This window comes from Chaetodon trifascialis, chromosome 23 (assembly GCF_039877785.1).
Source record: "Chaetodon trifascialis isolate fChaTrf1 chromosome 23, fChaTrf1.hap1, whole genome shotgun sequence".
NCBI lineage: Eukaryota > Metazoa > Chordata > Actinopteri > Chaetodontiformes > Chaetodontidae > Chaetodon > Chaetodon trifascialis.
The window spans coordinates 17,144,895-17,171,086 of NC_092078.1; the positions used below are offsets into that span (position 1 = coordinate 17,144,895).

General features: G+C 43.8%; 2 protein-coding genes across 2 annotated transcripts in view; one reads left to right on the forward strand and one right to left on the reverse strand.

Annotated features, from left to right (window-relative positions):
- The first annotated feature begins 1,682 nt into the window (after positions 1 to 1,682).
- hacd4 (3-hydroxyacyl-CoA dehydratase 4) lies at positions 1,683 to 6,040 on the forward strand. The gene is made up of 7 exons (XM_070993519.1): positions 1,683 to 1,943; positions 3,035 to 3,141; positions 3,318 to 3,445; positions 3,574 to 3,683; positions 5,040 to 5,146; positions 5,653 to 5,784; positions 5,923 to 6,040. Coding segments are annotated over exons 1-7 (669 nt in total). The 5' UTR covers positions 1,683 to 1,941; the 3' UTR covers positions 6,006 to 6,040.
- A 262-nt stretch (positions 6,041 to 6,302) lies between these two features.
- focad (focadhesin) overlaps positions 6,303 to 26,192 on the reverse strand; it is a 32,030-nt gene continuing 12,140 nt past the window's right edge. The window contains exons 11-43 of the mRNA XM_070993518.1: positions 22,833 to 22,937; positions 22,511 to 22,612; positions 22,266 to 22,393; positions 21,705 to 21,831; positions 21,490 to 21,624; positions 21,003 to 21,053; positions 20,630 to 20,713; positions 18,635 to 18,776; positions 18,270 to 18,458; positions 17,983 to 18,104; positions 17,805 to 17,897; positions 16,598 to 16,686; positions 16,186 to 16,227; positions 15,990 to 16,098; positions 15,626 to 15,742; positions 14,151 to 14,389; positions 13,964 to 14,053; positions 13,521 to 13,668; positions 13,265 to 13,384; positions 12,967 to 13,089; positions 12,772 to 12,849; positions 12,369 to 12,440; positions 11,819 to 11,921; positions 11,613 to 11,693; positions 11,346 to 11,474; positions 11,145 to 11,260; positions 10,384 to 10,644; positions 10,052 to 10,141; positions 8,629 to 8,806; positions 8,391 to 8,488; positions 7,852 to 8,103; positions 7,684 to 7,759; positions 6,303 to 6,426 (exon numbers count right to left, since the gene is read on the reverse strand). Of these exons, the coding sequence (XP_070849619.1) occupies positions 6,353 to 6,426; positions 7,684 to 7,759; positions 7,852 to 8,103; positions 8,391 to 8,488; positions 8,629 to 8,806; positions 10,052 to 10,141; positions 10,384 to 10,644; positions 11,145 to 11,260; positions 11,346 to 11,474; positions 11,613 to 11,693; positions 11,819 to 11,921; positions 12,369 to 12,440; positions 12,772 to 12,849; positions 12,967 to 13,089; positions 13,265 to 13,384; positions 13,521 to 13,668; positions 13,964 to 14,053; positions 14,151 to 14,389; positions 15,626 to 15,742; positions 15,990 to 16,098; positions 16,186 to 16,227; positions 16,598 to 16,686; positions 17,805 to 17,897; positions 17,983 to 18,104; positions 18,270 to 18,458; positions 18,635 to 18,776; positions 20,630 to 20,713; positions 21,003 to 21,053; positions 21,490 to 21,624; positions 21,705 to 21,831; positions 22,266 to 22,393; positions 22,511 to 22,612; positions 22,833 to 22,937 (3,963 nt within the window). The 3' untranslated portion in view covers positions 6,303 to 6,352. The remainder of the gene's footprint in view (positions 6,427 to 7,683; positions 7,760 to 7,851; positions 8,104 to 8,390; positions 8,489 to 8,628; positions 8,807 to 10,051; positions 10,142 to 10,383; positions 10,645 to 11,144; positions 11,261 to 11,345; positions 11,475 to 11,612; positions 11,694 to 11,818; positions 11,922 to 12,368; positions 12,441 to 12,771; positions 12,850 to 12,966; positions 13,090 to 13,264; positions 13,385 to 13,520; positions 13,669 to 13,963; positions 14,054 to 14,150; positions 14,390 to 15,625; positions 15,743 to 15,989; positions 16,099 to 16,185; positions 16,228 to 16,597; positions 16,687 to 17,804; positions 17,898 to 17,982; positions 18,105 to 18,269; positions 18,459 to 18,634; positions 18,777 to 20,629; positions 20,714 to 21,002; positions 21,054 to 21,489; positions 21,625 to 21,704; positions 21,832 to 22,265; positions 22,394 to 22,510; positions 22,613 to 22,832; positions 22,938 to 26,192) is intronic.

Genomic DNA, 26,192 nt, shown 5'->3' on the forward strand with positions numbered 1-26,192 from the left:
TATTCTGTGCCGTTCTCTCAATGCATGCTGGAATGAGCCGCAGTCGCCCGCTGCACTAAGAAGGAATACATTTCATCTTGGAGCTCCACTGCATACAGAGGGGGTATCTAAACCAGAGACCTCCTCTTTTGAACATAGCAGTTTTCACATGTAATGTTAGTTTTGACTAACCTTGCACAGTGAGCCAGGTTAAAACGTGCTAGCTTAGCATATACTGACAGACATAACAATGTCAGTTGGTGGTCTTAGGGAGGGTTAAATGCTGTAAATATTTCAGTCAGGTGTAGCTTCCTGGACTCATCACAGTGAGGGCTTCAGGTTTGATCCCATCATGCCTGAACAGACTCATGTAGACTGAACTGTTGCTCAGTGGTTCAAGCATGGAAACGGAATCAGAAACTAAAAGCAGTACATGAAAATGAGGTGAAAATAAACAAAAGTTGATAGTGTTTTTGCAGGGAGATACAGATACTCGCATTGTATTTTTTATCTTGGTTAAAGCATAATACGTCTCTGTCCTCACCTTGACCCTCAATGCCCTTTGACCCTGGTTGTGTTTTCTGCCACCCACACAGAGGAACAGCACAGAATACACACATAGTGTGTGTATTGCATTCTGAACATTTGTGACTATGTTTATAAAGCAGGCTGGGTTCAACTGTTATATGAAGTTTCTGTATTTTCTGCTGCTGTAAACCTAAAGACAGTCAGACAAGATGTTGGAAGTAAGGCTGAAGTAACTGATAAAAACTGTTTACTGCATTGATCTGTTATTGAAAGCTTGTTGCATGCCGAATGATCTGCCTCTGGGGAGCTTTTGTCTTGTGCATGCTGTCTAAATTCATTTGAGTTGAATCTGATAGCTGCAGGGTGAATTTATTCTTTCCACCACTAGAGATCAGTGCATGCTTTTTCACTGAGAGCGCCACCTGAGACTGTTATGTATTTGCCAACTCATGAAAGCCTGTACAGTGAAATGTTAAAGCTGCATCTCATTACAACACATTACAAGCACAAAAGTAGAATATATACACTTTTTAATTGATAAATCAATATGATGACTTACTGTTCAATTACAACTAGTACACAGATGTATCTGGCTTACAATTGTGTGTGTATCAAAGCCTGATGTATCTTATTCTTCTGTGCCATAGAGCTCCATTGTTGTCCAAACACTAAACACATCACTGTTGCATTGGGTAACTTTTTTTTTGGACTTGGTTCCAGTAGTTACTCCTCAATTCCCAAATATTCACTATAGCACATCGAATGTGGATTCATCTGCCGCTGAAAATAATCCCCAACAAATGCACTTTTTGGGGTAATGTTTGATAAAAACTGCAGTGACCAGCTGTTTTATGAAATTATTGAGCCTTTCTTAAAAATCAAACTATATTTTTCTGAGGTGTTTTTAAAGATCTGCATCTTTTTTAGGAGCCAGTGGATCTAAAGCAGAGTGCCCCAACATGTAATGTGTGCTGCTGGCTCAGTAACCACGGTGCTGGTGTTTGACTCAGTCCTGCTGCTAATCCCCACATTCTAGACATGTTGTGTGGTTGTGGCTCATTGTTCTCCCATGTTCCTTGCCTCCTCTCTCTCCTGAGCCTGTGTTTTTTGGCAGACAGCTCAGAGTCTTCTTTGAGGGGGCTGGGACTATCTGACGTCACAGTCACACATGGAATGTCCACTTCCTACTCGCTGTAAAGTCAGAACTTGAACAATCAGCCTGAGGTAGCGGCACAAAGAACAGATACTGCAGCATTTTTTTTTTGCTTCCAGTTGTGAATGAGGATGATGTAAGAGGCAGGAATCTGTTTACATGGAGAAAACCGCTGCAAAGAGCCACAAACTGTACCTGAAGGAGGATTCTAAGTCAGACAGGGATTATGAGCAGATCCTCTCACCTTCAACAACGGAGCTACAGAAGACTTCAGAAGGAGAATGTGAGTGAGTTTGTGTTTCACAGCGGTGCTCTCGCTGTGGGAGGAATGTTCTGTATCTACAAGGCGTAGTGAGGAATGTCAGGCTAATTTTCCACAAAGCTGCATTTACTGTCACCTTTCCAAGCACCAACAGCTGAAGTAGTGCAAAGAAGGATTAGAGTTCAGGATTAGTACTTACTTTGCAAGATTTATGTCCAAGAAGAGCTCAGAAAACATAAACACTGAGTTATAAGACTGCCCAAGATGACATTATTTTCATGACTAACTGCAGATGAAAAATAATCTGTCATCTCATGTCATGTGCAATAAAGACATATTATTTTCCACTGACATTATTGATATTATTATTAGCAACTGCAGAGTAACAGAATAATGAATGCGTTATTAGTTACGTGTTAGTCGTCTGGAATTTAAGACTATTCCTCAGCAGTTATTTACCTTATGCCAAGTTATTTAAAGGGATTCCTTTGTTTTATGTATTCACACCCAAAGGAAGTAAAAGGTTGGTTCTGTGGAACTTTTGAGGGTTTTGTAAATCTAATGAACATCTCATGGGTGCTTCAGAGGGTACAAGAGTTCTCTGAGGAGGTTTTATGAGCCACTGCCAGTTATCCTCAAATGAGTCATTGAATTTGGTTCCAGTGATAGAAGAAGTAGCCACATCCTCTTTAAGTAATATAAGTACCAGTGCAATGATGTAAAAACCCCACAAGTGAAAGTCCTGTATACAAAACCTTTGGCCTCTGTCCAAAGGTAAAGCTAATGGGTACATTGTGTCTGGTTTGTTGAATCTGTAATAGACAAGTAAAAATGACACACAAATCAGAAAGGTTTGATGAATGCATCTTTAAGTTCTGCTTCATTGCAGTACAATGTACTCTTCATGTAAATGCTGATGTATGAGGATTATCACAATCAAAAAACAGATCCTGACATTATGACTTGTCTAACAGGAAAATCACAGACTGTAACTAATTACACTAACAATAGCTCTGTTCTATTGGCTGTGCCAGCAAGCCAGCCCATAATGAATCAACAAAAATCAAATGTCAATTTTGGTAACTTGATAAGTGGATTTTTTTCTCTTGCAGGCTCAGCTTTAGGCTTGCCTACATTTTCTCGTATAACCTGTTCCAGTTCTGTGGACACACGTGGATACTGGCTAACAGCATAGCCAGGTTTCTCACATTTGGCCGAGGTAAGGTTTAACAGCCTAGTGGGCACCAAAAGGATGCGATCCTGTGCCATATGAATCTGCATTTGAAGCTTTTGGAGCTCAACATGAAAGACCATCTCTCTAAATCTTGATTGGTTTTAACGCAGGAGAGCAGGAACATATGCTAGTCTAATAAAATACCATCTTTCACTTTGCAGATGCCTTAGCAGACACGTTTTACTCTGTTGGCTTTGTGATGAGTCTGTGCCAGCTGCTCTCCATTCTGGAGCTCTTCCATATCGCAGATGGAATTGAGAAAGCCAGACTCCTTCCTCGCTTCGTTCAAGTGTGTATCACAGCTCAACCTCCTCATGGAACTGCATTATTTATCATGAGGACGTTATAAAACATAACAAATGAGATCTTTATCCATTTGAAGTGACTGGTGGACGGTGCGTGCTATTTGTTTTTCAGGTAATGGAGAAGAACATCTTGCTGATCATGGTCATCATGCTGGAAGAGATCCAGAGCAAACCAGTTGTGTGTGTACTGTTCTTCTTGTGGAACATTCTGGACCTTCTACGGTACGCACATAACTTATGGCTTGTCACATTTCACTTCATTCATCCCATTTGCGCTCTAGATAGATTACGCAATAGATAGACTGCAAATTTCAGGTCGCTTTAAGAGTATCTTTACAATGTTGATGCAAGAAGTGAAAGGCAGAGTCCTGAACTCCTTCAGAGGAACAGCACTGAGCCACTGGTTTACATATGTTGGTGAAATATTGGTCAAAAACAAAACCCAGGAAGTGCAAGCCTTCACAGAACACATCAACTCAGTGGACATTAGCAACACGCTCACAATAGAGGACGTCAGGGACAGCAGCTTGGTCTTTTTGGATGGTGCTGGACTCACTGAAGAGGACAGGAGCCTCCACACTGAAGTATACAGGAAACCCACACCAGGACCAATACTTACTCTTTGACTCTCACCGCCCACCAGAGCACAAGTTAGGAGTTATCAGAACCCAGAACACTGAGCTGATAGTGTACCAACAAGTGTCCAGGCCCAAGAGAAGAAGCACAAATATCTGAGGGATACACTTGAAGCTTGTGGATACCCCAACTGGACCTTTGAGAAAACACCAACACTAAGGAGGTGAAGAAAAGAGCAAACCAGCCACACACTAACACAGAAACTGTTCCACCTGAAAGACCGCACACCCGAACACAACAACAGCAATCAAGTGTGTGCAGTGTGACGCAGTGAGGAATGCAGACTTCTATATCGAGAAAACAACAACATTAAAGAAACACATGACTCCTCAAATCAAGACTCAGCAGCTCACCTCCACCTGAAACGTAAGGGACGCTCTCTCTGTGACAAAAATGCACATATTTTGGACCAAATGGTTTGAAAGAGGAATAAAGGAGGGTGTTTATTCAAATAGAGAAACTATCCCTCAACAGAGGAGGAGGTCTACGACACCACTTATCCCACCACCACGAACAATGCTGGGACGAGTGGCAACATGTCTTCAAGTCTCTACAACCAGTTGCTCCTGAGTCAAGCCTCAATGGATAAAGATTAGAGCAGCTTTCTAATTAGCTGAAAAATGCACAGGCAGCCTAGAAGCTAACATTGGGGTTCAAGCACTCTCCTGTTCGAGCTTGTAGAGTCTGGCAGGTCAAGCTGAATATACTTAACATACATTTGCAGGTATACGCAGAGTTGCAGCAGTATCATTGATTATAGTGAAGAGGAGTACTGAAGAATGGTCTTTCTACAACATACAGAGAGAGCTGCAAAGTGTAATGGTGAACAGCAGCGTGTCTTTGAGTGATAAAGGTCATGATCCAATCAACTGTCAGTTATTGTGTCATGGTGTGATATTATGCCCTCTAGTAAACATTCTGATGTGTACTGTTTGATGACAGATACCCACATGAACTGCTGTGTGTTCTAGACACACCCTCCATCGCCATGCTGTGGATACGCTACACACTCTGGATCCCCTTATACATCCTGTCAGTGGCCACTGAAGGTGACCAAATCATTTTATTAACTTCATTTCACTTACTGCAAAAGTGGCAGATTTAAAAACAGACCAAGTTGCTCAGCATGCTTCCTCTCTACATTTAGGGTCACAAACAGTCAGTTATACTGTATCTGACCTGACATATGCTGAGCAACATGAGCTGCTTTAATATGCCAATGGCAAAAGGGAAGTAGTGTCTGCATACAGGAAATGAGTTGGCAAAGCGGAGGCGATGATAAAATGTCAGGAAGCGTGATGAAAGTGCAGTCCAGCCTCTGCAGAGTGTGTGTGACAGAACACACTGAAGGCTGTGAAGCTAGACACTATCAGTAACACACAGGCGGGGTCAGTGAACGTCTCATCCTCTGGAGTGTGTGTCCTTTCAAAACACCAGATCGAGTGTTTCTTTATTAAGAAATGCTCTTTATTACACTCCTTTAGAGTAGTACAGTATGAACACTGTAAAGGAAAAGTTGTGTGTGTCCAATTCTGTGTTTTTATGTCTTCCCCAGGTGTTACTATATACCAGGCCCTGCCTTACATTGAGCCAACACCGCCAGTCTCATGCACGTTGAATTCAACAGTGTCAGCACACATTCACCTCCCCTTCCTCCTGATGCTCTACCTGCCTGTTCTTGCTCTCGGTAAGATGAGATGCTGTGTTACAACTGACAGAAACTGCACTGGTGAGGACAGACCAGTAACAGACCAGAGGCTTGAAGGCTTTTCATAATGTACAGAGGTTTATGATACCACAGCCCTGACTACTGTGTTCTTCTTAGGCGCCTCTGTAACAGTTTGGCAACTGCTGAAAGAGAGACGGCACCATCTGGAGAAATGGAACAAGAAGATGAAAAGGAAATGACGCTGAATGTTCGGGTGGTTCAAGTCCTTCAGGCACAACGGCAACTTAAGCAATCAAAGTCTTTTACTTACTAATTCAGGGAGTTCGATGTCACTGACATAAGTGTCCATAAAAGCAACATTGAAGCGAAGATCTTGACTCAACAGCCACAAAATCAAATGTAATACCATTTAATATTTCCTATATTTGATGAACTTTGACAGAGCGCATTCCTCTTGACGCTGTCATGCTCATATGTGACTGAAGCAGCGCTACAAAGGCAGTGTTTCCCTTTCAGTCCATGGCGCCGCGGCGAGCCTCAGTTGTCTCCACACCTGCCATGATCAGTGTGAGGCGCTTCCTCTGGGCTACCAGCCATACGCTCTGGTCCACACAGCTTTCTTCTTGAACTCAGCGGAGGACTTCAGGGCCAGCAGGGCAGCTGGAACGACGACACATGAGGGTGATCAGAAAAAGTTTTCATATCTGTCATGAATGTTGTTTGCTGTTGTGAATGTATGATGTCAATGTAATAGTGAAGGCAGGCTGTGTGTTTCAGGTTACACCTGTGTGGATATCTTATTATGTTGCCATAACAATACCAACATCAGTGTTTCCTCCCCTGGAGTTTTTAACAGATGTGTTAACAATCAGTTTCTCATGAAAACCAGTTACAATATAATGCCTTACAAACATGCTGAATGCATTTCCATCCTCATGTACATGTACAAAGTGCACTTCTTGTATATTTTGAACCTGCATGGCCTGCAAAATGAATGTATTATGAGAACTGGATGCCAGTTTCCAAGAGGACGTCCATAACCGCATGGCCCAGTTCCAAGCCTAACAGACTTTAATTAACATCACTCATGACATGACTGTTCATGCCTGAGCGCAGGAGGGTGTGAAGATGTCACACACCGTTGAGACATCACATTACCTGGACAGACATTTCTCAGGAGAGTTAATGGGGAGGCTGAAATTTAATACGAGGTGTAATTTCAGGTGTGTGCTGGTCTAAACACAGCAGCATATTCATTATTGTAGTGTAGCTGCTAATTCAGCTGCTCAGCAACACGATCAGCAGGACAGCAGCAGTGCTGGTGACACACAGCTCATGGACATGATTAAAGTGCTTGAACGCCATCAGTGAAAGGTTGATGCAATTTACACCAAAAACCTTTCTTCTTCTGCGTCATAAGAGTCAAATCTGAATGCACAGACATGGCACACACCTTCTCAAGGATATCATCATCTCTGATGTCCCTTGGAAATAATCCAGAAATCCACTCACAGTTGTCTGTACATCCTGTACACTGCAAGCATGACTTGCTAAGAGCTAATTTAGCATTCCTTTAATAGTGCCAATTAGACAAAATGGAAACATTTATAGGCTGACAACATGACATGCATTATGGCAGCTATAGTTCTTAAAATCAGCATGATTATCCACCAAATAAAATCAGAGAAAGAACAATAACAGGAGCACCGAAATCCATTAATGTGATTGTTTTTAATGTAACATATAAATAGCCTTTGACTATGCTGAGGCTCAGAATGTCCCATCAACATGACGGGTAGGGGTGGGGCTGACAAGGGGGGCTGTAAGGAGGCACAGTTGTCTCGATTTCGTCTGAGAGGTGACTTTGAACATTTCAGCCAGGCTTCACATTTTAAAATGTAGCGCTGTATGTTTTACCTTTGGCCGCGTTGACGGTCGAGGTCGACAGACAATGTTCAGGACCCTCTGTGATGCTGAACAGCCAGTCTATGAACTGAGAAACACACACACGGACATTCAGGCAAACTGACCCTTAACTTCATCACTCTTTTTCAAGTAAAAATCCAGCATATCTGACACACTAACCTTGGGTGTCTGGCTGCTCCAGGGCTCTTTGTCCAGAAGCAGAGTCAGACTGTGGGGCATTCCCAGCAGGCACTGGGGCAGGGCACAGTCAGTGAGGGACTCCTCACCGTACAGACTGTGTCGTAGAGCGTGGGGCTTGGAGCCAGGTTGCCATGGGAACCACTGGGCCCTAATGCCAAGGAGGAGGGGCATGAGGTGGTCGCCCCAGGAAACTACAGCAGCAGCAAAAACCTGAAACAGGAAGTCTGTAGCCTGCAGAAAAATAAAGGAAATCTGTGTTCGGTCCACTTTTAAATACGACAAACTTAAATGTTCAGCCTGTCTGCACATGTAACTTATAGTAGTGGACACACCCAACTGGACTGGAGCTGCATTCCAAACCGCCTCAGGAATGCCAGTTATTCCTGAGGCGCCCTTAACTCTCACCTACAGGCTGAGCCGCAGAGCTTTTGACATATGTGTTGTGCCACGTGTCAAGCAGTCACTGACAGCTCCAGAAATACCACACAGCAGTTTCCCAGCACGGCTCAGAAACATACCAGTTTGACGTCCCCGCATGGGATGGAGGTTGCACCATAGGCAACATTTCGCACGTGTCCCATCAGCTCCAGGAGCCACTCCATTCGTTTGGAAACACCTGGAACAAACACCAAACCGTGTTCATGTGTGGACACTTAATAGACTGCACTGTCTTGCACGAGATTTTCATTTCTGCATAATCATCGTCCTACACGATGTGAGTGCAGCGAGAGGAGCTTGACTCGTTTCTTGCCTGACCTGTGTGGGAGCTGGTGGCCAGACGACACTGGTAAAAGGTCTGCAGGAGGAGCCAGCCAACCCTGTGGCTTGGCCAGCCACGAAGCACACCAGCAATGACGTCATTGAGACCGAGGAGAGGAACTCTGCCTTGTGAGGTCAGGTAAGCCAGGATGAAGCAGGTCTTCTCCATCTGAGCCTGAGCAGTTCAGAGTCCGCACTTACAGACTGTCCAGCAGCTTTTTTTCATTTCTAGCTTTTTCAAAGCACCTTGTCAATCATTTGATAACCTTCAGTGCCATCGCTTCTCAGTGGTGTATCAAAAATGCTGCTAACCATGAGGCAGACAGTCAAGCTGCAGTTTACATCAGTCATTATTCAACACAACAACTCAGGAACAGAAGGGAAGACTGTGACCATATTTTACAATCATCCACATTTCACAGTGTGTAGCTTCTTTGCAGCAACATCCATATTTGAAGCACTGTAGTCACCACAAGCCTATTGGTTCTGCTGATTTCTAGCTTCAGGTGATTGCTGCACTAAAGTGAAAACTTCCATTTCATCAAAAAACACACTTAAAGCTGCAGTGGATAAGATCAAGAAGAGAGCAGACTTAGCCTGAAAAATTGAACCAACACAAGTTCACGTCACTCCCCCTCCCTCTCCGCTGCACTCGTGCCCTGCCTCCAAGCCCCTCCTCCCTGCGGTGTCTGCGCAGCTGCCGTGACAACCAGTACCATTAGCCTTAGCATCGGAAACAAGCTAACTCTGCCCAGCCGCTACATCGTAGTTGCTAACATACTGTACACACTGTGGAGTGTTACTGTAACAATCACCATATTAGCTTTATGGTTATTTGTTGTCTTAGCCGTATATGCTGTTGTTGACAGTGGCGGTATGGGCAGTTTCTCCTTTGCGGGTGGCTGTTGCTCCGCCATAGTTTTCACTAGCCTGCTGACGCCGCTCACAGCGCTGTTTAACTGAGCAGCAGCCGGCAGCATGAGCAGAGGGAGGAGGTGGTTCACAGTGTGTATGAGTAGTGATTGACAGATGTCAGACACTCCCTCAGATGCTCCTCTGGCTCTGGTTGGTTGTTTTGTGTCGGGCACGTTGGATTCTTGCAAATCGCAGTAGGAGCAGTAGGTGGGACCAATGGAGCTGTTTTATTTCACAGATTACATGTTTCATGTACTGCTGTCTGGGCATAGGGACAGTTTTAGCAAATATGACAAAAAATTACTTTTATGCAAGTTACCTACTGCAGCTTTAATACCTTTTATTAAATTCCTTCAAAGTTTTCACTACAGACAATATATGAGTCTGGACAGTCATGGATGTAAACTGCAATTTGACTGGAAGGTGGAGGCAGACAACCAGGAGGCAGTAATTTTAGCTTTCTGTGATTTTGTGCTTATTGGCTCTTGGTCAGATAATACTGTACCTCCGTGACTCGAGCGATTCGGTCAATCTCTGTATCTGACATCTCAGACAGACATTTGGTGATTCCCACATACAAATCCACTTCATCATCCTAAAACAAAAGAATTTATGGTCAGAAAAAAACTATCAGTGGAAATAGGAAGATATTCTTAGGTGAATGATGTGGTACAATAACAACTAATAGAGCACTAACTTCAAAACAAATCATGAAGTGTCTTAAAGTGTTTGCATGGGAGATGTTGGATGGGAGTTGCAGTTTCATTTCAAGCACTTTAAAGCAGGTAGAAAGTTGTTTCTGAATGCATAAACACTCATTTCTTTTCAGCTTTGGACCTGGATTTGGTTGGGCAGGAGGGTGAAGATCTTCTCGGTGGTGGCTCGGAGGATGGTCCAGCAGTTGTTGGGGGGGTTTGGGAGGGCCATGGCCTGAGCGAGGCCCTGCAGCACGGAGCGGCACATGAACAAACGCTGGCGTCGAAGGTCCTCCTGGAACTGCTGCAGGCCCAGACTCTCCACGTGGACCTGGAGCTTGTCCTCGGCAACATGCTTCATCCACAAACCCAGGTTCTCATACAGGTGCGCCCGAGTCTGGTACTGGAGGAGAAATACAGGTGGGGCTAGGTACTGAACATTAACAAATATTTTCAGACAGTTTTATGTGCAGGAAGCTTTTCAAAAGCAAATGTTATTGGATTTATGAATTTGAAGCTGAAAATATATCTGATATTTATTCAAGTTGGGATGTATTTATGGGTTACATAGTTTCAGTGCAATTATGATAAAAGAGCTGTGATGAACATGTGTGGTGAGCAGTACGTTTTACAGCTGTGACATAATCCTGACTGTGCTCTCTGGTGGACAAACTATGAAATGGAGATACTGGTAAATAACCTCAGACTTACTGTATCTTTTGCACTTCTTTCTGTACTGAGATGTTCTGACACATATGCAGAAACCAATACAGAGATAAGCTTATATCAGCCAATCATACCAACCATGCAGGAGGATCAGTCAGGCTCTACTCTGCAGGATTCAGCTGGGTAATAAAAGGGCTTACTGGGGAACTGATGCACAAATACTTAAGAGGAACTTACACTGAGGCTGTGCACAAGGGGTGGTGACAGCCAGGAGCCCAGAAAGAGAGACGCACTCTGAGAAGACTGGGCTTGGCACGCTGCCAGCACCACACACTGATGCTGCACATCCTCTCCTGTCAGAGGAAAAAGACGCTGAGCTCGGCGCTTTCACTCTGCTAGGCCTCAGGTACAAAGAGACAAATGGAGGGGAAATCTTACCGAAGCTGAGCCGCATCAGAGGAGACAGGACAGCACTCCAGTTGATGGGCGGGTACTGGAAACTGGCTCCAACTGAGGCCAGGGGGGTCAGAGCAGCCTTAACCAGAGCTGGACAGGCAAACTCTGGACCTGCATCCACAGGAAGAGGAAACACTCCCAAAATTAAGTGAAATTCTAATACATGCAAGACAGTATCTAGACATAGATTTCTAGATTCTCCTGAGGGGTTTAAAATTAAAGGAGGAGCTTAATTAAAAGAAAGCAAACCTTTTTTTCCTGCCTCTGTGAGGAAGTCAACGATGGATCTGATGACACTTTTCTCTGAGAGGTAACTGAAATCCTGAGGAACTGAGAGGATGACAGGAGAAGAGAAAGACAAATCACATCCATAGACAGACAATATCTAGAGGAGTCACCAGTCTAGTCAATTGCAGTAACACAGAGTCTCCTCCACTCTCAGCTACAGTACCTACCTGCTGTGTGACTGTGACTGGTGGACATATGGGCCAAATGCAAATGACCCACCAAACAAGCGCTGTTGGACTGCAAACCAATGGCTCCTGAGAATGTGATGACCTGCAGAGGAGAACCACAACAACCCGATGCACATAAAGAACAAAGGACAGCTCAATGCAATTAGAACTTACAAAACAAAGTAGTCTAAAATGTGCTTCACAAATGTCATGGCAACTGGCCCATTACATTATGCCGTATCTTCAGTGCGAGCAGAACATTTGCTGCGAGGGTGGCACAAGAAGAAAGGCAGAATCATCTGAATCACTGGAGGTTCACTGTCTGGGGAAAATTTCATGCCAAGCTGAGCATTAAATATCTCAAATCAAAAGTTATACAACGTTGTCCTAAGAGTGGCACCAGAGGACAGTTCATAGTTTCCAAAAAGGAAAGGTTAATCCTCCTGGGATGAGGAATACTTGATGGAAATGTGCGGTTTTGGTAGTGTTTATTGTGAGAGGAGGTCACATTTTCACAAATGAAGAACCAGCATTAAGTGTGTCTGCATACCTGCGTGACGGTGCGTATAACCTCATTCAGCCTGCTCTGCTGCTGGGAGGAAAGCTCCAGCTCACTCGTTAGCTGTAACACAGGACAACGAGCTGTATGAGGCTTTCAGGGCGGGACACATTCATGAGCTCATTCCAGCAAAAAGTGACACTACTTTGCTACTACTAGAAATACTTTGCTTCAAGATTAAAAAAAAAAAAAAAAGACCAATTTAATGCCAGCACAGCCCTGACTGCATGACAAAAGCACAGATTTGGAAAAGGCAGCCACTTCTGACTAAATGACACTTTTCATCAACAGCAGATCAGAGACAAAAACAAGACAGCAAGCGATGATAAACATGCTATTATGGTTTTATGATAAATATTCCAAAATGATCCCAGCTGATGAGTGGACTTCTCACCTGAATGAGGTAACTCTCCGACCCCACTAAAGCCACCAGGCCATTGACGGCAGCCAGTCGCTGCATAGTGGGACAGCCCTGAAACATAAAGAGCACTTCTCTACTGAACACACTCACTTTATGTAAATACAGTTTAAAGAAATTTTTTCATTTTATTTTTATTTTAATTCTTAAGTCAGAAAGAAAATGTAGTACCTCGGCCAGTAAGATCTTGATCCAAGCAGCCAGCAGTCGAGGATGGATATCCTCCGCTTTACCATGACCAGACATCGACAGGCCGTGGACCACCAACCCGAGAGCCAGGGAGAAGCCTGGAGTCTGAACATAAACAATACAAAAGCATGAGAAGAAAACAGGGGTGAGACAATCGATAATGCCTCAAAATTGTACTTAGTAGAGTGCAGCAAGTGTGCGGTAAAGTCTGAATTTCGGTGCATGCATGCTGCTGCTAACCTCCCTGAAACACTCGCACTGACGAGAACTTCTTTCCTACCTGCTGGCTCTCCTCGGTCAGAGTGCGCAGACTGTTCATGACCTCCTCAGCCTTGGCAGCGTCTATAATACCTCCACTGAAGGCTGAGACGCCCACGCACGCCACAGAGTACGCCAAGACCTGCACAGGTGGGCAAAAGCAATCCGCCTTTAAACACTATTCCACTATTCCAAATCATTTCCTGTCCTGTCAGTATGTAAACCAGCATTACATACAGCATTACAAAATCCTGGATCATATGTACGGTGGTTTGTACCTCCTGCAGCATGCGTCCCTGCTCACTGCTGTCCTGCAGGTTAGACAGCAGTTTGTCCAACATTTGGGTGACACGGACATGTTGGTCCGTTTGTCCACTACTGCAAAGCGCGGCGAGCACTAGAGCGAGACCCAACACACAGCCAGTTCTGAGGACAGAGGAGGAAAAAGGAGAGTATGAACTGTCAAATGTGCTGGGAGAAGATCACATGACCAGTGGAGCTGGCTGCAATAAGCGAAGTGTATGAGAACGTATGCACACTGTATCTTTGTCAGTCATTCTGCAGGTGGAAATATTTCAAAATAAAAGCGCAATACCAGAAATGCACAACCACTTCAACATCATTTTTCATGACAAAGTTGACTTACATGCTCACAAATGCTCATATTGTTACACTCCTACTAGTTAGTAGTTCACACCACGTCTAATGACTCGGCACTGACTTGTATTCCAGGTTGGGGTTGAAGGAGCAGCTTTCCAGAGCCTCCAGAGAGCTGAGGAGGAGATCATTGTCCTCCTGAGCAGAGACATCACTGGAAAACAGAGAGAAGGACGAGTGGAAACCACAGACTACCAGCGAATCGATAAATCACGGCTTACAGCATGAGTTTGAGTCATTGCACGCCCTACCTGAGGCGTTGGTGGTGCAGACTGGACAGCACCATGCCAAGCGCCAGGCCAGAGTGGAACTGGACGGCCTTGGAGTCGTCAGCTGTGGGGGAGTCCGGCAGGCCGGCCTGCAGCACCGACAGGACCTGGACCAGACCATCCCTCTGCCACACCACCAGCACCGGGACCAGCAGTGACAACGCCAGGCTGGCACAGGAGCGAGCGATGGCACTCGCTGTGTTCTCACCTGAGTAGGAACGCTGAGAGCAAAGGAGGAGCGTGTGAGCAGCAGGTTCGACTGACATTCTCAGTGCAGCACAGTCAGAAAACAGCAGAAACAAGGACACCTGCAGGAGTTTGAGGCTCGTTACATGTCAAATAGCCCATTCATGCTGTCAGCGTCAGATGGGCGAATTATGTAGATGCAACTTAAATGATGCTCTAATCAATATTCCTACGCACACGTTCGCTCTGTAAAGGTGAACTCCACTGATTTCACACATCAAAGTGTAATTCCAGGTATTGCGGAGTCAAGTCACCTGAGTCAGTGGCGGCGTTAGAAAGCAGTGATCTTACCAAACCTCTGTCTCCCACTCTTCATCTCTGCTGCAGGCTCAAGGCTAAGTTAGCCACCGCTAGCATAACTAATCTCAGACTGATCTGTTGGTAGTCGAGCTGCACTGTGAGTAATGAACACATCAGGTTTTGACAAGGAAGCAGAATGAGTGGGAATAAAAAACGATGGTTCTGCTGCATAAATTTTGATACTGACTTTTTAAAAACTTATACGCTTCCAGTGCAAGAAATTGTGAATAATATCCACAGCCTTTGTTCTGTGAAGAAACTCAGCTTCAGCTGGTATAAAGTTTGTGTTACTCTCCCTCTGGTGCTCAGTGTCCACAGGAACACAAAGAGGCAATCTGTAGAAAATAAGACTTTAACTGTGGAAGGTAGCTTGTGTCAAAGGCTGACGGTGGTGTAATGATGTTTTCTCGTCACAAAGCACTCCTCACCTCAACAGGATAAATAGCAACTTCAGTTTCCTCTGGCTTCCAGATCCCCACCCACACCACCACCACCAAAGGGGTGGAATACGAGGTTTTGCATTCACTGTCAAGCCAGTGAAAACAATATGCTTGTAGGGTTTCAGCTAACGATTAGGCACAACAACTATGAAACAAATGCATGTCTCATCACAGGAGGAGCCCAAACTTCAGATCAAGACTCAGCAGTTTACCTCAATCTGAAAGTCATTCACATCTGGCCTCAGGTGACTCCACCCACAGCCATTACTACAACCAGGAAAACTAATGACCGCAGTACAAGAGGCTGCTGTAAGGGAGGGTGAGACGAGGGGTATTCACTACTAGATGCCACTGAATCATACACATTTAATGGCTTTTTATGTCAAGCCTCAATGTAAAAGCAACAGTAAGACTGGGATATGAAGATTGAAATCTGGATTCAAAATGTCACAGATCTCTGATGTGACTTACATGGAGGAACCATGGGAAAACCTGTCCTCTGGCCTTGTAGCTGCTGCTGCTGATGCTGAGCAGCGTGTTGAGAACCATGGCCAACCAGCTGGACGTGGGTACAAACTCTGGTCCAGCCTACAGTGAGTACAGAATATTCAGAGCTTTCTACATTAGCTGGACTGTCCCTGACTTCCAAGGAGGACACAACAAGGTCATTTAAAGGTTGACAATGCAAACCCTTCAGAGGTTTTCATAATAACTTTAATAATACTAATCCTACTGCTAATAATAACAATAACTGTATTAATTCTCTTTAGTTTTACAATGACAGACATACTGTGTGCTCAATCACAGTGAGGGCTTCAAATATTGAGTATGTTACCCCAAGGCTGCCGTCGCTATCAGCAGGCAGGTTGCTCTCATATTTAGCGAGGACAGCAGCGAGGCCGCTCAGAGCCAGGATGGAGTTCCCCTGAACAACAGGACTGTCCCTGAGCAACACAGAGACCATCCCAGTGTTAGCATTAGCAAGTTGTACTGTAACCAACTATTTTGTGTCCTGTGAATCGAAAACTCACTTTGTAGCAGCTTTAATGACGTCTGCCAGCTGATCTCTGGCCCTGAGAGGGATGAAAGAGCAACAGAGAAACAGTGATTTCAGTCTTATCGCTGTGTGAAAGCAAGATCTTTCTTCTGCTAAAGCAATGATGGATGAATGACAGCATGCACTCAAAAACACAACCGCATGCTCTCTCCTTTCATCTCTGACTGGTGCATCAGTGACCTGGCTGCAACAGCAGATGTTCGCTCGGGCAGGATGTGCGTGTGTGTCTGTATTTGATGGTTAAGGCCAGTACCTGTGTTCTTCATGCATTTTGTTGACTGCTGATACTTCCATCAGAGTGATGTATACACTACACTATATATGTAGTACACTGTGGCTGTGTGTAAACATACAGGTACAGTATATTTGCTTTAAGTGATTCTCACCACAGCCAGGCACAGTGCTGTTTGTACTGTAGCTCCTGTGGGTCCTCTTTGCCTTGTTTCTGCTGCATCTCCAAATCAGCACGTCGACCCTGAAGCCACACACACACACACACACACACACACACACACACACACACACACACACACACACACACAGAGGTAACTTTACCATGGAGGACATCCAGTTCATTGTGTGACAGGAAGGGGTTTTTGAAGACAAAAAGGAAAAATGGAAATAAATAATTATGTAATTATTAGTAGTGACTGTGTCATTTATATACCATAATATACCATTTTCAGCAGTAACTGTAACGACCCGCTGTTATGAGGTTGGACAGTACGCTGTATGTTGACATGCTAACAGCATTTTTGGTTCATCACTCCAGCTTTCCAGATATAATGCAGCATCTTCAGAAGGAGACATACTCATTGAATTCCAGAGCTGCCAATATTAAAACAATCAAATTGAAGTCATTCTGTTAGACCAAAATTTAATTTTCAATTTCTGTGTGCAAGATGAAGGACAAAAATACCTATTGTTTGAAAATGTGTAATGCCAAAATGAAAATTAAAACTCGATTAGTAAATAATTTTCAGTGGAAATTTAATGTGAAATTAATCTTTTTTATCTTCAATTCAACAGAAAATGTGTAACTTAAACCTTAAACATACAAATGAACCAGCAAACTGGACTTTTCTGTGTAACAATAAAACCCACCTATCAGAAGCAGAGTCCAGTCCTAGTTTCTGTCCGTGGTTACCATGTCTGCTTATTATAAGCTATGATCTCTCTGCTCTACACAAAACGACCACCTGTTATCACATGAACAAAGATCCATGCGATAACAAATGAGTCACCGATAACAGCCATTCTCAATCAGTCAGAGCTCTATCTAGTGGTACTGCCTCGGCTGCAGCTGATGGAACTCTCAGAAGAGAGCAGCCTGAAGGTTCAGCTCACACAAGCTGACCTTGCTTTATTCAGGATACTGGCTGCCACTCAATATCCCTCTCTGCAAAACAGGCAAGCAAACCTATGTTGCCTTTCAACACCACCTGCTCATGTGAGTCAGGGTCTTCTATTGTGAGTGTCACACAATCAAAGGTTGAGAATCCCTGATCTATACTGCAACTGAGCAAACCATCAGCTGATGTAGTCTTGAGTTTGTCATAAATCATGCACACATGAATTCAAAATGGCACAAACCTGTAGGACGGCCTGGAAAGCTCGGCTCATGAACCCTCGCCAGGCCTGCGGCAGGAGGAGAGCTTGGTGCCACTCAGACGGCTGAATGTTCACCTGCACATCCAAAAACAACAAGCAGGAGTTTTGTTAAACCCAAAGAGGAGCGTGCGAGGCAGAGGAGGAGCAGGTTTGGACGTACTTCATGAATGAGGGCTGCCAGGGTCTGCTGGTAGCTGCGGCTGCGGCTGATGAGGAAACGATCGATTGGCCTGCCATCGCGGTCCGTCTGCACAGGCAGCCCGTAACAGAGCAGCAGTCCAGCTACGACACACACAATCAGCCGTCAGCATCCTATCACATCACCCTGACATCGTTTCTTTGTCATATACGTGAGGGGCACAGTCGCTGAGGGTGGACACAATAACGTAAACACCTGTTCAGTAATCAATCTTCAGGTTTACACAGACAGAGGGTGGATTCGGTCACCTGCTAGTCCAGGCTTCAGCCCAGGCTGCTTGTTTTTCTCGTAGGTTTTCAGCATGAATGCTGGAATTCCTGCCACTGTTTTGCCCTGGTCTGAACGCAGGTTTCCCCCCCTCAGGGCAGAGAAGTAGACCCCCCGCGGCATCTGGCTCATCTCCTGCTTCACCAGTGAGGTGAGGAAGAGCTCGAAGGCTGAGAAGAGAAAAAAAAGATGAGTGTGTGTAAGAAGGAGCTACGATTCAACTTCAGAATGATAATGATAAACTGGATCCACGCCTCCTGCCATTGCCTCAGTGTGTGGCCCAACTGGAACCACTACAGCACCATCATGAAGCACGACCATAAACCACAATGTGAGTGCACTTTACCTGGCAGAACAGACGCAGGGGTGAGTGCCATCAGCTTCACATACGATGAACCTGGGATGGAGAGATCCTTCTCTTCTTCCTCTTCTTTCTCCTTCCCCTCTTCATCCTCCTCGTTTTCAGGAACCTTTGTCGCTGGTCTGGCCTACAGAGCAGCAGCAACAGACACAGCAGATATTTATTTAGGCGTTAAACAATGATAAGGTCATATTGTGGCATCAGATTATATCCAACATTTAACCCGTGTCACCTGCTCGCTGCTGTTTGTGCTGTATTGTGGATGATCTAGGAGATGAGTAGATAAATATTAAGCATTTTGATGGAGTTAAAAGTGATTTACAGTGGGCAGCACAAGCTGTTGAAGACAGTAATGTAATCTTCATTTTTTTCTAATTTAGACCGAACAAGACTGCAGCCATGCTAGCAGCTCTGCAATGCTGTAGTTGGCAACAGCGGTCGATGAGCCAATTGTCAACATCAGCATGCTAATATGCTCACAAAGCTCACATGCTAACATTCTAAGGCTCTTATATTAGCAAGCTAGCATATCAGAAATTAGCAATAACACATAGTACAGCTAATGTTTAATTTATGCCCACTTTGCATATGAAAAAACACTGTCCACACATACTTTCTGTGTCCATGTGTGGAGGTCAAGCAATTCATCCACTAGAGGGCAGCACAGAGTCAAGAATTTCTAACAATTACAAACAAGGCAACGGTGAAGGAGATTATAATAATAAAACTATAGAGAAAGAGGCAAAAGTAGAGGTAGCGTTGGCTACACTGCGCCCATGGTTTGTTGTTAGCATGGCTAACTGCAAGCACAACACCCAGCTAACGGTGTTATATGGACATACAAGCTGTACACATGTGAAGACTGACATGGCAGTGGTAGAAAAAGATAAAAATACTGATATCTAAATCCATTTTTCCCACATATTTTAAAACCTTTCAACATCTGACATTTGAATAATTTGTTCTAAGACGTCTTTTTCTGCAGTACTCACATATGTTAAACTCAAGGCCTGCAAGCCAAAACCGGCCCATGATGGAATTACCTTTGGCCCATATGATAATATCTAATTATTTTTAGAGCTGGCCCGCCGGTATATTGCACGCACCACTACAAGTCCCACAATCCACTGCCAGTGCATTGGCATGTCAATCAAAGGCCCACGAGCGCAAGTCCCTGCCCCACTCGCTCATCAGCAGCCTGATGGAGCTCGTTACCTGTGGTCAACTTTCAGCTGCCCCCAAAAAATGGCTGAACGGAAGGTGGAATTTGAAAACAGGGGTTTTCAAGGCAGGTGGGAGGCAGAGTATGTGTTCACAGATATGAAGGACAAAGCTGTTTGTCTTCTGTGCAGAGACAGTGTGGCTGTCATGAAAGAATGTAACGTAAGAAGACACTAAACGACATTAAACACCATGACAGGTAAATTACTCTGGAAAAGCTGCATAAAGAGCCAGAAGAAGTGAATGCAACTGTATTTAATGTTTAATGTTGCTGTTTATAGATAAAAACGGTCTTATAAACTGTGTTAGTTCCAGATTCAAGGAAAGGAAATTATTTTTTGGCTGTTCTTGGCCTGTGGGAAAGTGTTTTCATTTATGGAAAGCTGCAGATAAAGCCATAAGAAATGAATGCAACTAATTTTTCATTTATTTAATGATTAATGTTGTTTTATAGGCAGTAACTTATAGGCTGTGTTAGTTCCAGGTACAATATGTGCAATAAGGTCATTTCAATCAGTTTTCAATAAACACTGAACCAGACTGGCCCTCGACTTGCAACACCCCTGCTCTAAAGTAATGCTGAAGATACAGTATATTAGTTCAACCAAATGCTAACTTTCCCGTAACTCATATATTTTCCACTCAGTCACTTGTATAACATTCTTGGAGGGAAAATCAGCAAATATAAACTGTGTGAAGAACAAATGTAGAATGTAAAGTTATACATTTGAGACTATTAGGAGAGTGGAGGACACTTACCACCTCAGGGAGGAGATTTATTGTGTGGGCCGCTTCAGGAAAATCTGCCAAAGCCCTGTACCCACAGCTGGCCACCTCTGGATCCTGTTGCAGCAAACACACACAGTTTTTCAGTGTCTTGTACGTACACAGATATGTAGAAGCTCTTTACTTTTGGGGTCGTCAAAGCAAAACCACAAGAGGTCATTTCACATAACACACAGTCATTTGATCCATTGTTGAGATGAAATGAACTATTAGTGCAGCTTTAAGAAGGTTCAGTTCAATAGCTGCCCTCACAAACCTGTGCAGTTAATTGTATGCCTGTCAGTCATCTAGCATTTGGTTTCACCCCCCCCCCCACACACACAGCAGATATCTCCAGTACACAGACCTTGCTCAAAGCGTAGTTCCAGAGAAAGCTGACCACCTCCTCTTTGAGTTTCTGAAGAAACAGAGATAAAAAGAATTTCAAAGGATTTAAGCATCTCATTTTCCAAAAGTAACAACATGTATTTTTAAAAAGGAGATTCAAGGCTCACCAAAGATAAGCTGTTATTCCATTTAGCCAGGGTTAATTGTAATTTACAAAAGGAGCTTCAGGCCCTCGGTGATCATCACCAGCTGAAGGATTTCTAGCTCATTTTCTTTTTACTGTGATTATCTACTTAATCCTTAGCTTTGGAAGCTTAAAAATCAGTATAAATTATGTATTTAATGTGTGTATGTGTATCTCTTAAATTGTTTTGACTGTTGAAGAATTAGTCATTGGATTTTTTGATGCTACCACAGGGGGGAGCCAAAGTTAAAAACAGACAGGAAGACACAAAAACACAAAGCTCCAGTGTCAAAGAGACGCTTTCCTGAAGGAGGTCAGATACCTCATACTCTTCTGACTTGACCGCGAGCTGCGGAACCAGAGCCAGAAGTCCAGCTATGGCTTTGACCATCAGTGGACGGGAGTCGCCGCTCAGCTCGGGCCCAAGACTTCTCCACGTTGAGATGATGTCCACTACCTGCAAAACAAGCCTCATAAATCTCTGTGGCTACGTTTGCCGTGCATGCAGTACACTGGTCTCAGGTGTGTGTGAGAGACCTCTGCCCGGCACAGCTCCTGTAGTCCTTGCAGGGCGAGAGCAGCAGGGGTTGCCAGGTCTGGTCTGGTGCACTGGTTTAAAGTGAGTGTAATGGCAGCTAACATGTCCCCTCCATGCTGGTAAGGCCTGACACACACAAACACACACAAGCAGATTTCTGTTCCTATTCACTCACTACACAATGAGGTGCTTGCAATTACACTGTATTTTAAATCAAATGTGCAGGACCAAACACACCATGTTCATATGCATGTTCTTAAATTAGCCTGAGCCCACTGACTGAAGGTGGCTGTGAAAGAACGGTGCAGTGTGCAGATGTACAGAAACTGCTTGGAGCAAAAGAAACATAATGATACCAAAGTACTGCAAAATAATATTACATTATGTTTCCTATCAATGATTTGTTCCACAGATTATGCGCAGATCATTCTACGTCTGCACAGAGCCACTGCCCTATCTTCAAGACCAGAGCTCCTGCTGTCAAGTCTTTGTCCGTTCTCACTGTGTTCAATCAGTCAATCAGACCCTCGTGTGAGACACCACGTGTGTGGTGGTCTGACCTCTCTCTACAGATGTCCCTGAGGCAGGCGGCCCTGGCCAGGACCTGTTCCCACTGGGTGTCCTTTCCCACCACCACCCTACTGTCCTGCTGGCCCAGCAGACGCTGCAGCTCCGGGTAGACTCGATCCTTTACAGGAAGGAATGAAGTCAGTTATGAGCGAACAAGAAGACGACAGAGAAAAAATAAAAGAACAAAGAAGGCCTACATATATAAACAAGACGATTAGAAGTTAGTGATACAGACCTGTTTCTTCCAGAGAACAGTCATGAGGCGCATTGCCACTGCTCTGAGCTTGGGGGCGCTGGCCAGCATGTGGAGCGTCTGCAGCACCATGGGGACACAGAGCTGGAACATTACAGCACATGGTGTTTGTTAATGGTTAAGATCATCTGAAATGAGCTTCCTGCTTATTCTCACAGGTCTGACAATGAGACCTCTGCATATGAGGTTTTCATACTCAGAGAATGAATTCTGCATGAAGAAGAACGATCAGTGGAGGTTTGTACTTTCTGTCATAACATCTTCACTGTAAAGGCAGACAGCGGAGGCCAGCTGTGCTCAGTACCTTGTGAGTCCCGAGGTTTGGCAGGCAGTTGAGCATAGCATGAGCCTGGCCTGGATTCTTCTCCTTCCCCAGTTTGAACAACAGAACAGGAATCAGGGAAGGGACCTGCAGACACACATGTGAGCTTGGATGTGGGAAACAGAAATGTCATACAAGAGCGAATATTTATCCAACATGTCAGTGAAATGAGTCCTTTCTCAGCTTTCTTAGCCTACAGACTCTCTGTGCTGACATTGAGGAGATCTAACCTGTTGGGAATCACCAGGTGTTCAGGCAGAGATATTAAAGAAGAGGGAGGGATTTTTGGGAAGGGTTGATGAGAATAAGCTTATTAAAAGATCACTCTGACGTGATCTTTTCTGTCCTTCTAGGCATCTGAATGGTCTGATATTGAACATTAAAGTTTTGTGTTCAGGGCTTTAGCGGTTCAGCTGCGCACCGCTGTCATCACACAAAGCACTCCACGTTACACTGTAAAAACCTTCATGCACTGTAAAAATGTCTTCTCATAAAGAGATGAGTGACCAGTGCCTTCGACTTTAAGTTAACTGAACTGGAGCAGAAGAGTTGTTCATTGTAAAATGTGTTCATTATAATGTTAAACATGTTCAGTCAGCTCAACCAAAGACACACACTTAAAAATAAGTTCAGTCAACAGCTGTTGAGCTTCTCTGATAAGAGCTGCGAGATAAGCTTGACTTCTGCTAATGCTCATTTTCCCCTAGTGCAGCAGTCTGAAGTCTGGTCCCTCCTGGTGCCTAATTATTAAAACGTTCTTTGTCTTCTGTCCAGGATAATTTCTGTCAGGAGATGGGCCAATTAGCAAATAGACACTGTGTCTGTTAATGGAGCTGCATATCATTGAGCAAAGGCAGTAAAATATCACATCATCAAACAATACTGGGGGATAAGCCATTAAAATGGAGTGTAACGAGAAATATTATAATATTATTAATCAATTACATCTACTTGTTAAAACAAATTTATTTTACTCTTTTGTTTGTCTTTCCTAGCTTATTTTACTTTTCAATTCCTTAATTTTCCGTTCTTTTGGCACAAAATGAATCAAACAAATATGTGTACTGTGTGTAATGTGAAAAATGTTCTTCAACTCTGCAATATCACTCATCCCTATAGAGCTGTTTTCAGTGAAAAAGCTTTAAAAACTCACGATACTTGAACTGCTCAGCACCAGAGCTAAAAGGAGATATTCATCAGGTGGACACAAGCATGTCTTCTAATGAATGACAATGTCTCTGGGGTGTGAAACACTGCAAGCACATCTTTAAAAGGTGAGAGTGAGAGAGCTGTGGTGTCAGTTTCAAGTCACACACATTAACATTAAGGCTATGGGCTGTCGTCCCCCCCCCCCCCAGTCTGAGCCACGGTCATGGACGTCTGAGTCCCAGCTCATTTCCACACTGATCAAATTAAGCTTCATGATACAAGTTAGAGAGCTGAATGACAGACAATGCAGGGTTGACAGTCCATCGTTCCCTTCAATGCTCAAGTCAAAAAACAGGAACATGTCAGGGTTCTTGGATGCATGTAGTCAACAGCTCTGCAGTGTAGCAGCCTTTAATTAACATAAAGCTCTTACTGCTGCCCTGCACCTTGGCCGTTGCATAGCAACCACTTCACCTGCTTGAGATTAAGTGAAGGGGCAGAGAAGAAGAATATTGAGGTTTTCCTTCAAGTCGAATCCCTGAAAAGTCTTCTGCTGACCATATTCCACAAACTTCAAATCAATGCATCATCATTCCAATAAAACATCACTAATAAATAAACAAATCTAAAGTCATCTTTCCTCCTGCATCTACACACGAAAGTTAGTTTTGTTATTTCTCTCATCGGTTGAGAAAAGAGAAACTGCAAACCTACAAGGTGTTTTGAGTGTTTGTCAGAGTAAACAGGCAGATGTGAGGTGATATGATACCATGAGGAGAGAAATCCAATGGATTCAAATATGCCAATAACCTTCTACTAACGCATCAAACGACCGGCACAAGTGGCACTCTGGGAGCAATTAAACCAGCAGCAGAATACTCTGAGGCATCTAACGAGCCCAAATAATGAGGGGCCTATAGCACCATGTGATATTTCACATCATCGTCTGGAGCTAGTGACTCCATTTACAGTCCCAGAGGGTCAGAGGTAAGTCTGTCAGATTAAACCTCTCTATACAACTGCAGAAAAGCTGAAGGGACGCAGGGTTTTTAAGGCTGCATTTCTAAGAATCAGTGTCAACGCTTCTGACACATTAGGTCCAAAACCAAAAATATCAATATGTTGTAAATGAAATAAACCATTCGTGCCCTTTGCTAGGTTTTAAAAAAGTCACTTTGGCAGACAGGAATAAAAATTGCCTTAAAATGTGCATTTATTGCAAATAACTGAAGAGGAGCTGCACTTCAAGAAGCTGGAATGGGAGCTGAAGCGCTGAAAGGGGTTGAAGGGTATTGTGAATGTAAGAGCTGATATATAATTAAAGATTGGGACACAATGCAGATGCAGTGGAGAACACCTTGGATGACATAATGTACGAGTCAGCCAATTCAGAAAAGTATGCAGACTGTGCAGGTCAGTTCGTCCTCAGGCTATACGGTGCTGTTAATTACTTTTAACAGCTTTGTTTTATCAACAAGGTGGACAATTTGAGTTCTTGTATGCAAGTGGATGATGTTAAACTGATAAAAGATGGTTGCGGGCAAAGTTTGACTTTCAGATGAAACATCTCCTGGAAAAGATAACCTGGATGGATATACATATGTATTTTTTTATTCACTTGTGGCTAGGTTGCTTTCCAAAGCAATATGTCATATCTTTAATAGATGTTTTCTCAGTGGAATCTGTGGAGAACTGCAGACCTATTAATAAAATGTGCTGAGTAAGATATTTGAGAAGATAATCTCCAAATGCTAAATCATTTTTGTAAAAATTGACTACTTACATCAGCACAGCATGCTTATAGACACACTCCACGAGCACTAGTACACATGACTGATGAATGGTTAACATACATGGATGACAGGAAACTAGTTGGTCTTGGATTTTACTGCAGCTTTTAATACCATCGCCCACAGTATTGCAACTGACAAGCTCAAACCTTGTGGTATGTCATAGCTCTCGTCTGGATGAAGAGTTACTTCTCCAACAGAAGACAGTGAGTGTTCTTCAATGGCAGCTTTTCTGACAGTAATAAAATATTTTGTGGTGTGTTTTTAAGCGGATCACCTGCACATTTTGTGTAAAACTGCTGTTTTGCAGGACTAGCATCACTTATTTTGCCTTGAGGTGAAATGTGCATATTTCAGTTTTAACTAAGCACCATAGTCAAATATTCAAGTCCCTTATTAAAAA

What these genes read in the sequence shown, in the direction of transcription:
- hacd4 (XM_070993519.1), top strand. An exon ending in GTTTCTCACATTTGGCCGAG is followed by an intron (nt 3,142 to 3,317) that starts GTAAGGTTTAAC and finishes TTCACTTTGCAG; the next exon opens with ATGCCTTAGCAGACACGTTT. An exon ending in AACATTCTGGACCTTCTACG is followed by an intron (nt 3,684 to 5,039) that starts GTACGCACATAA and finishes GTTTGATGACAG; the next exon opens with ATACCCACATGAACTGCTGT.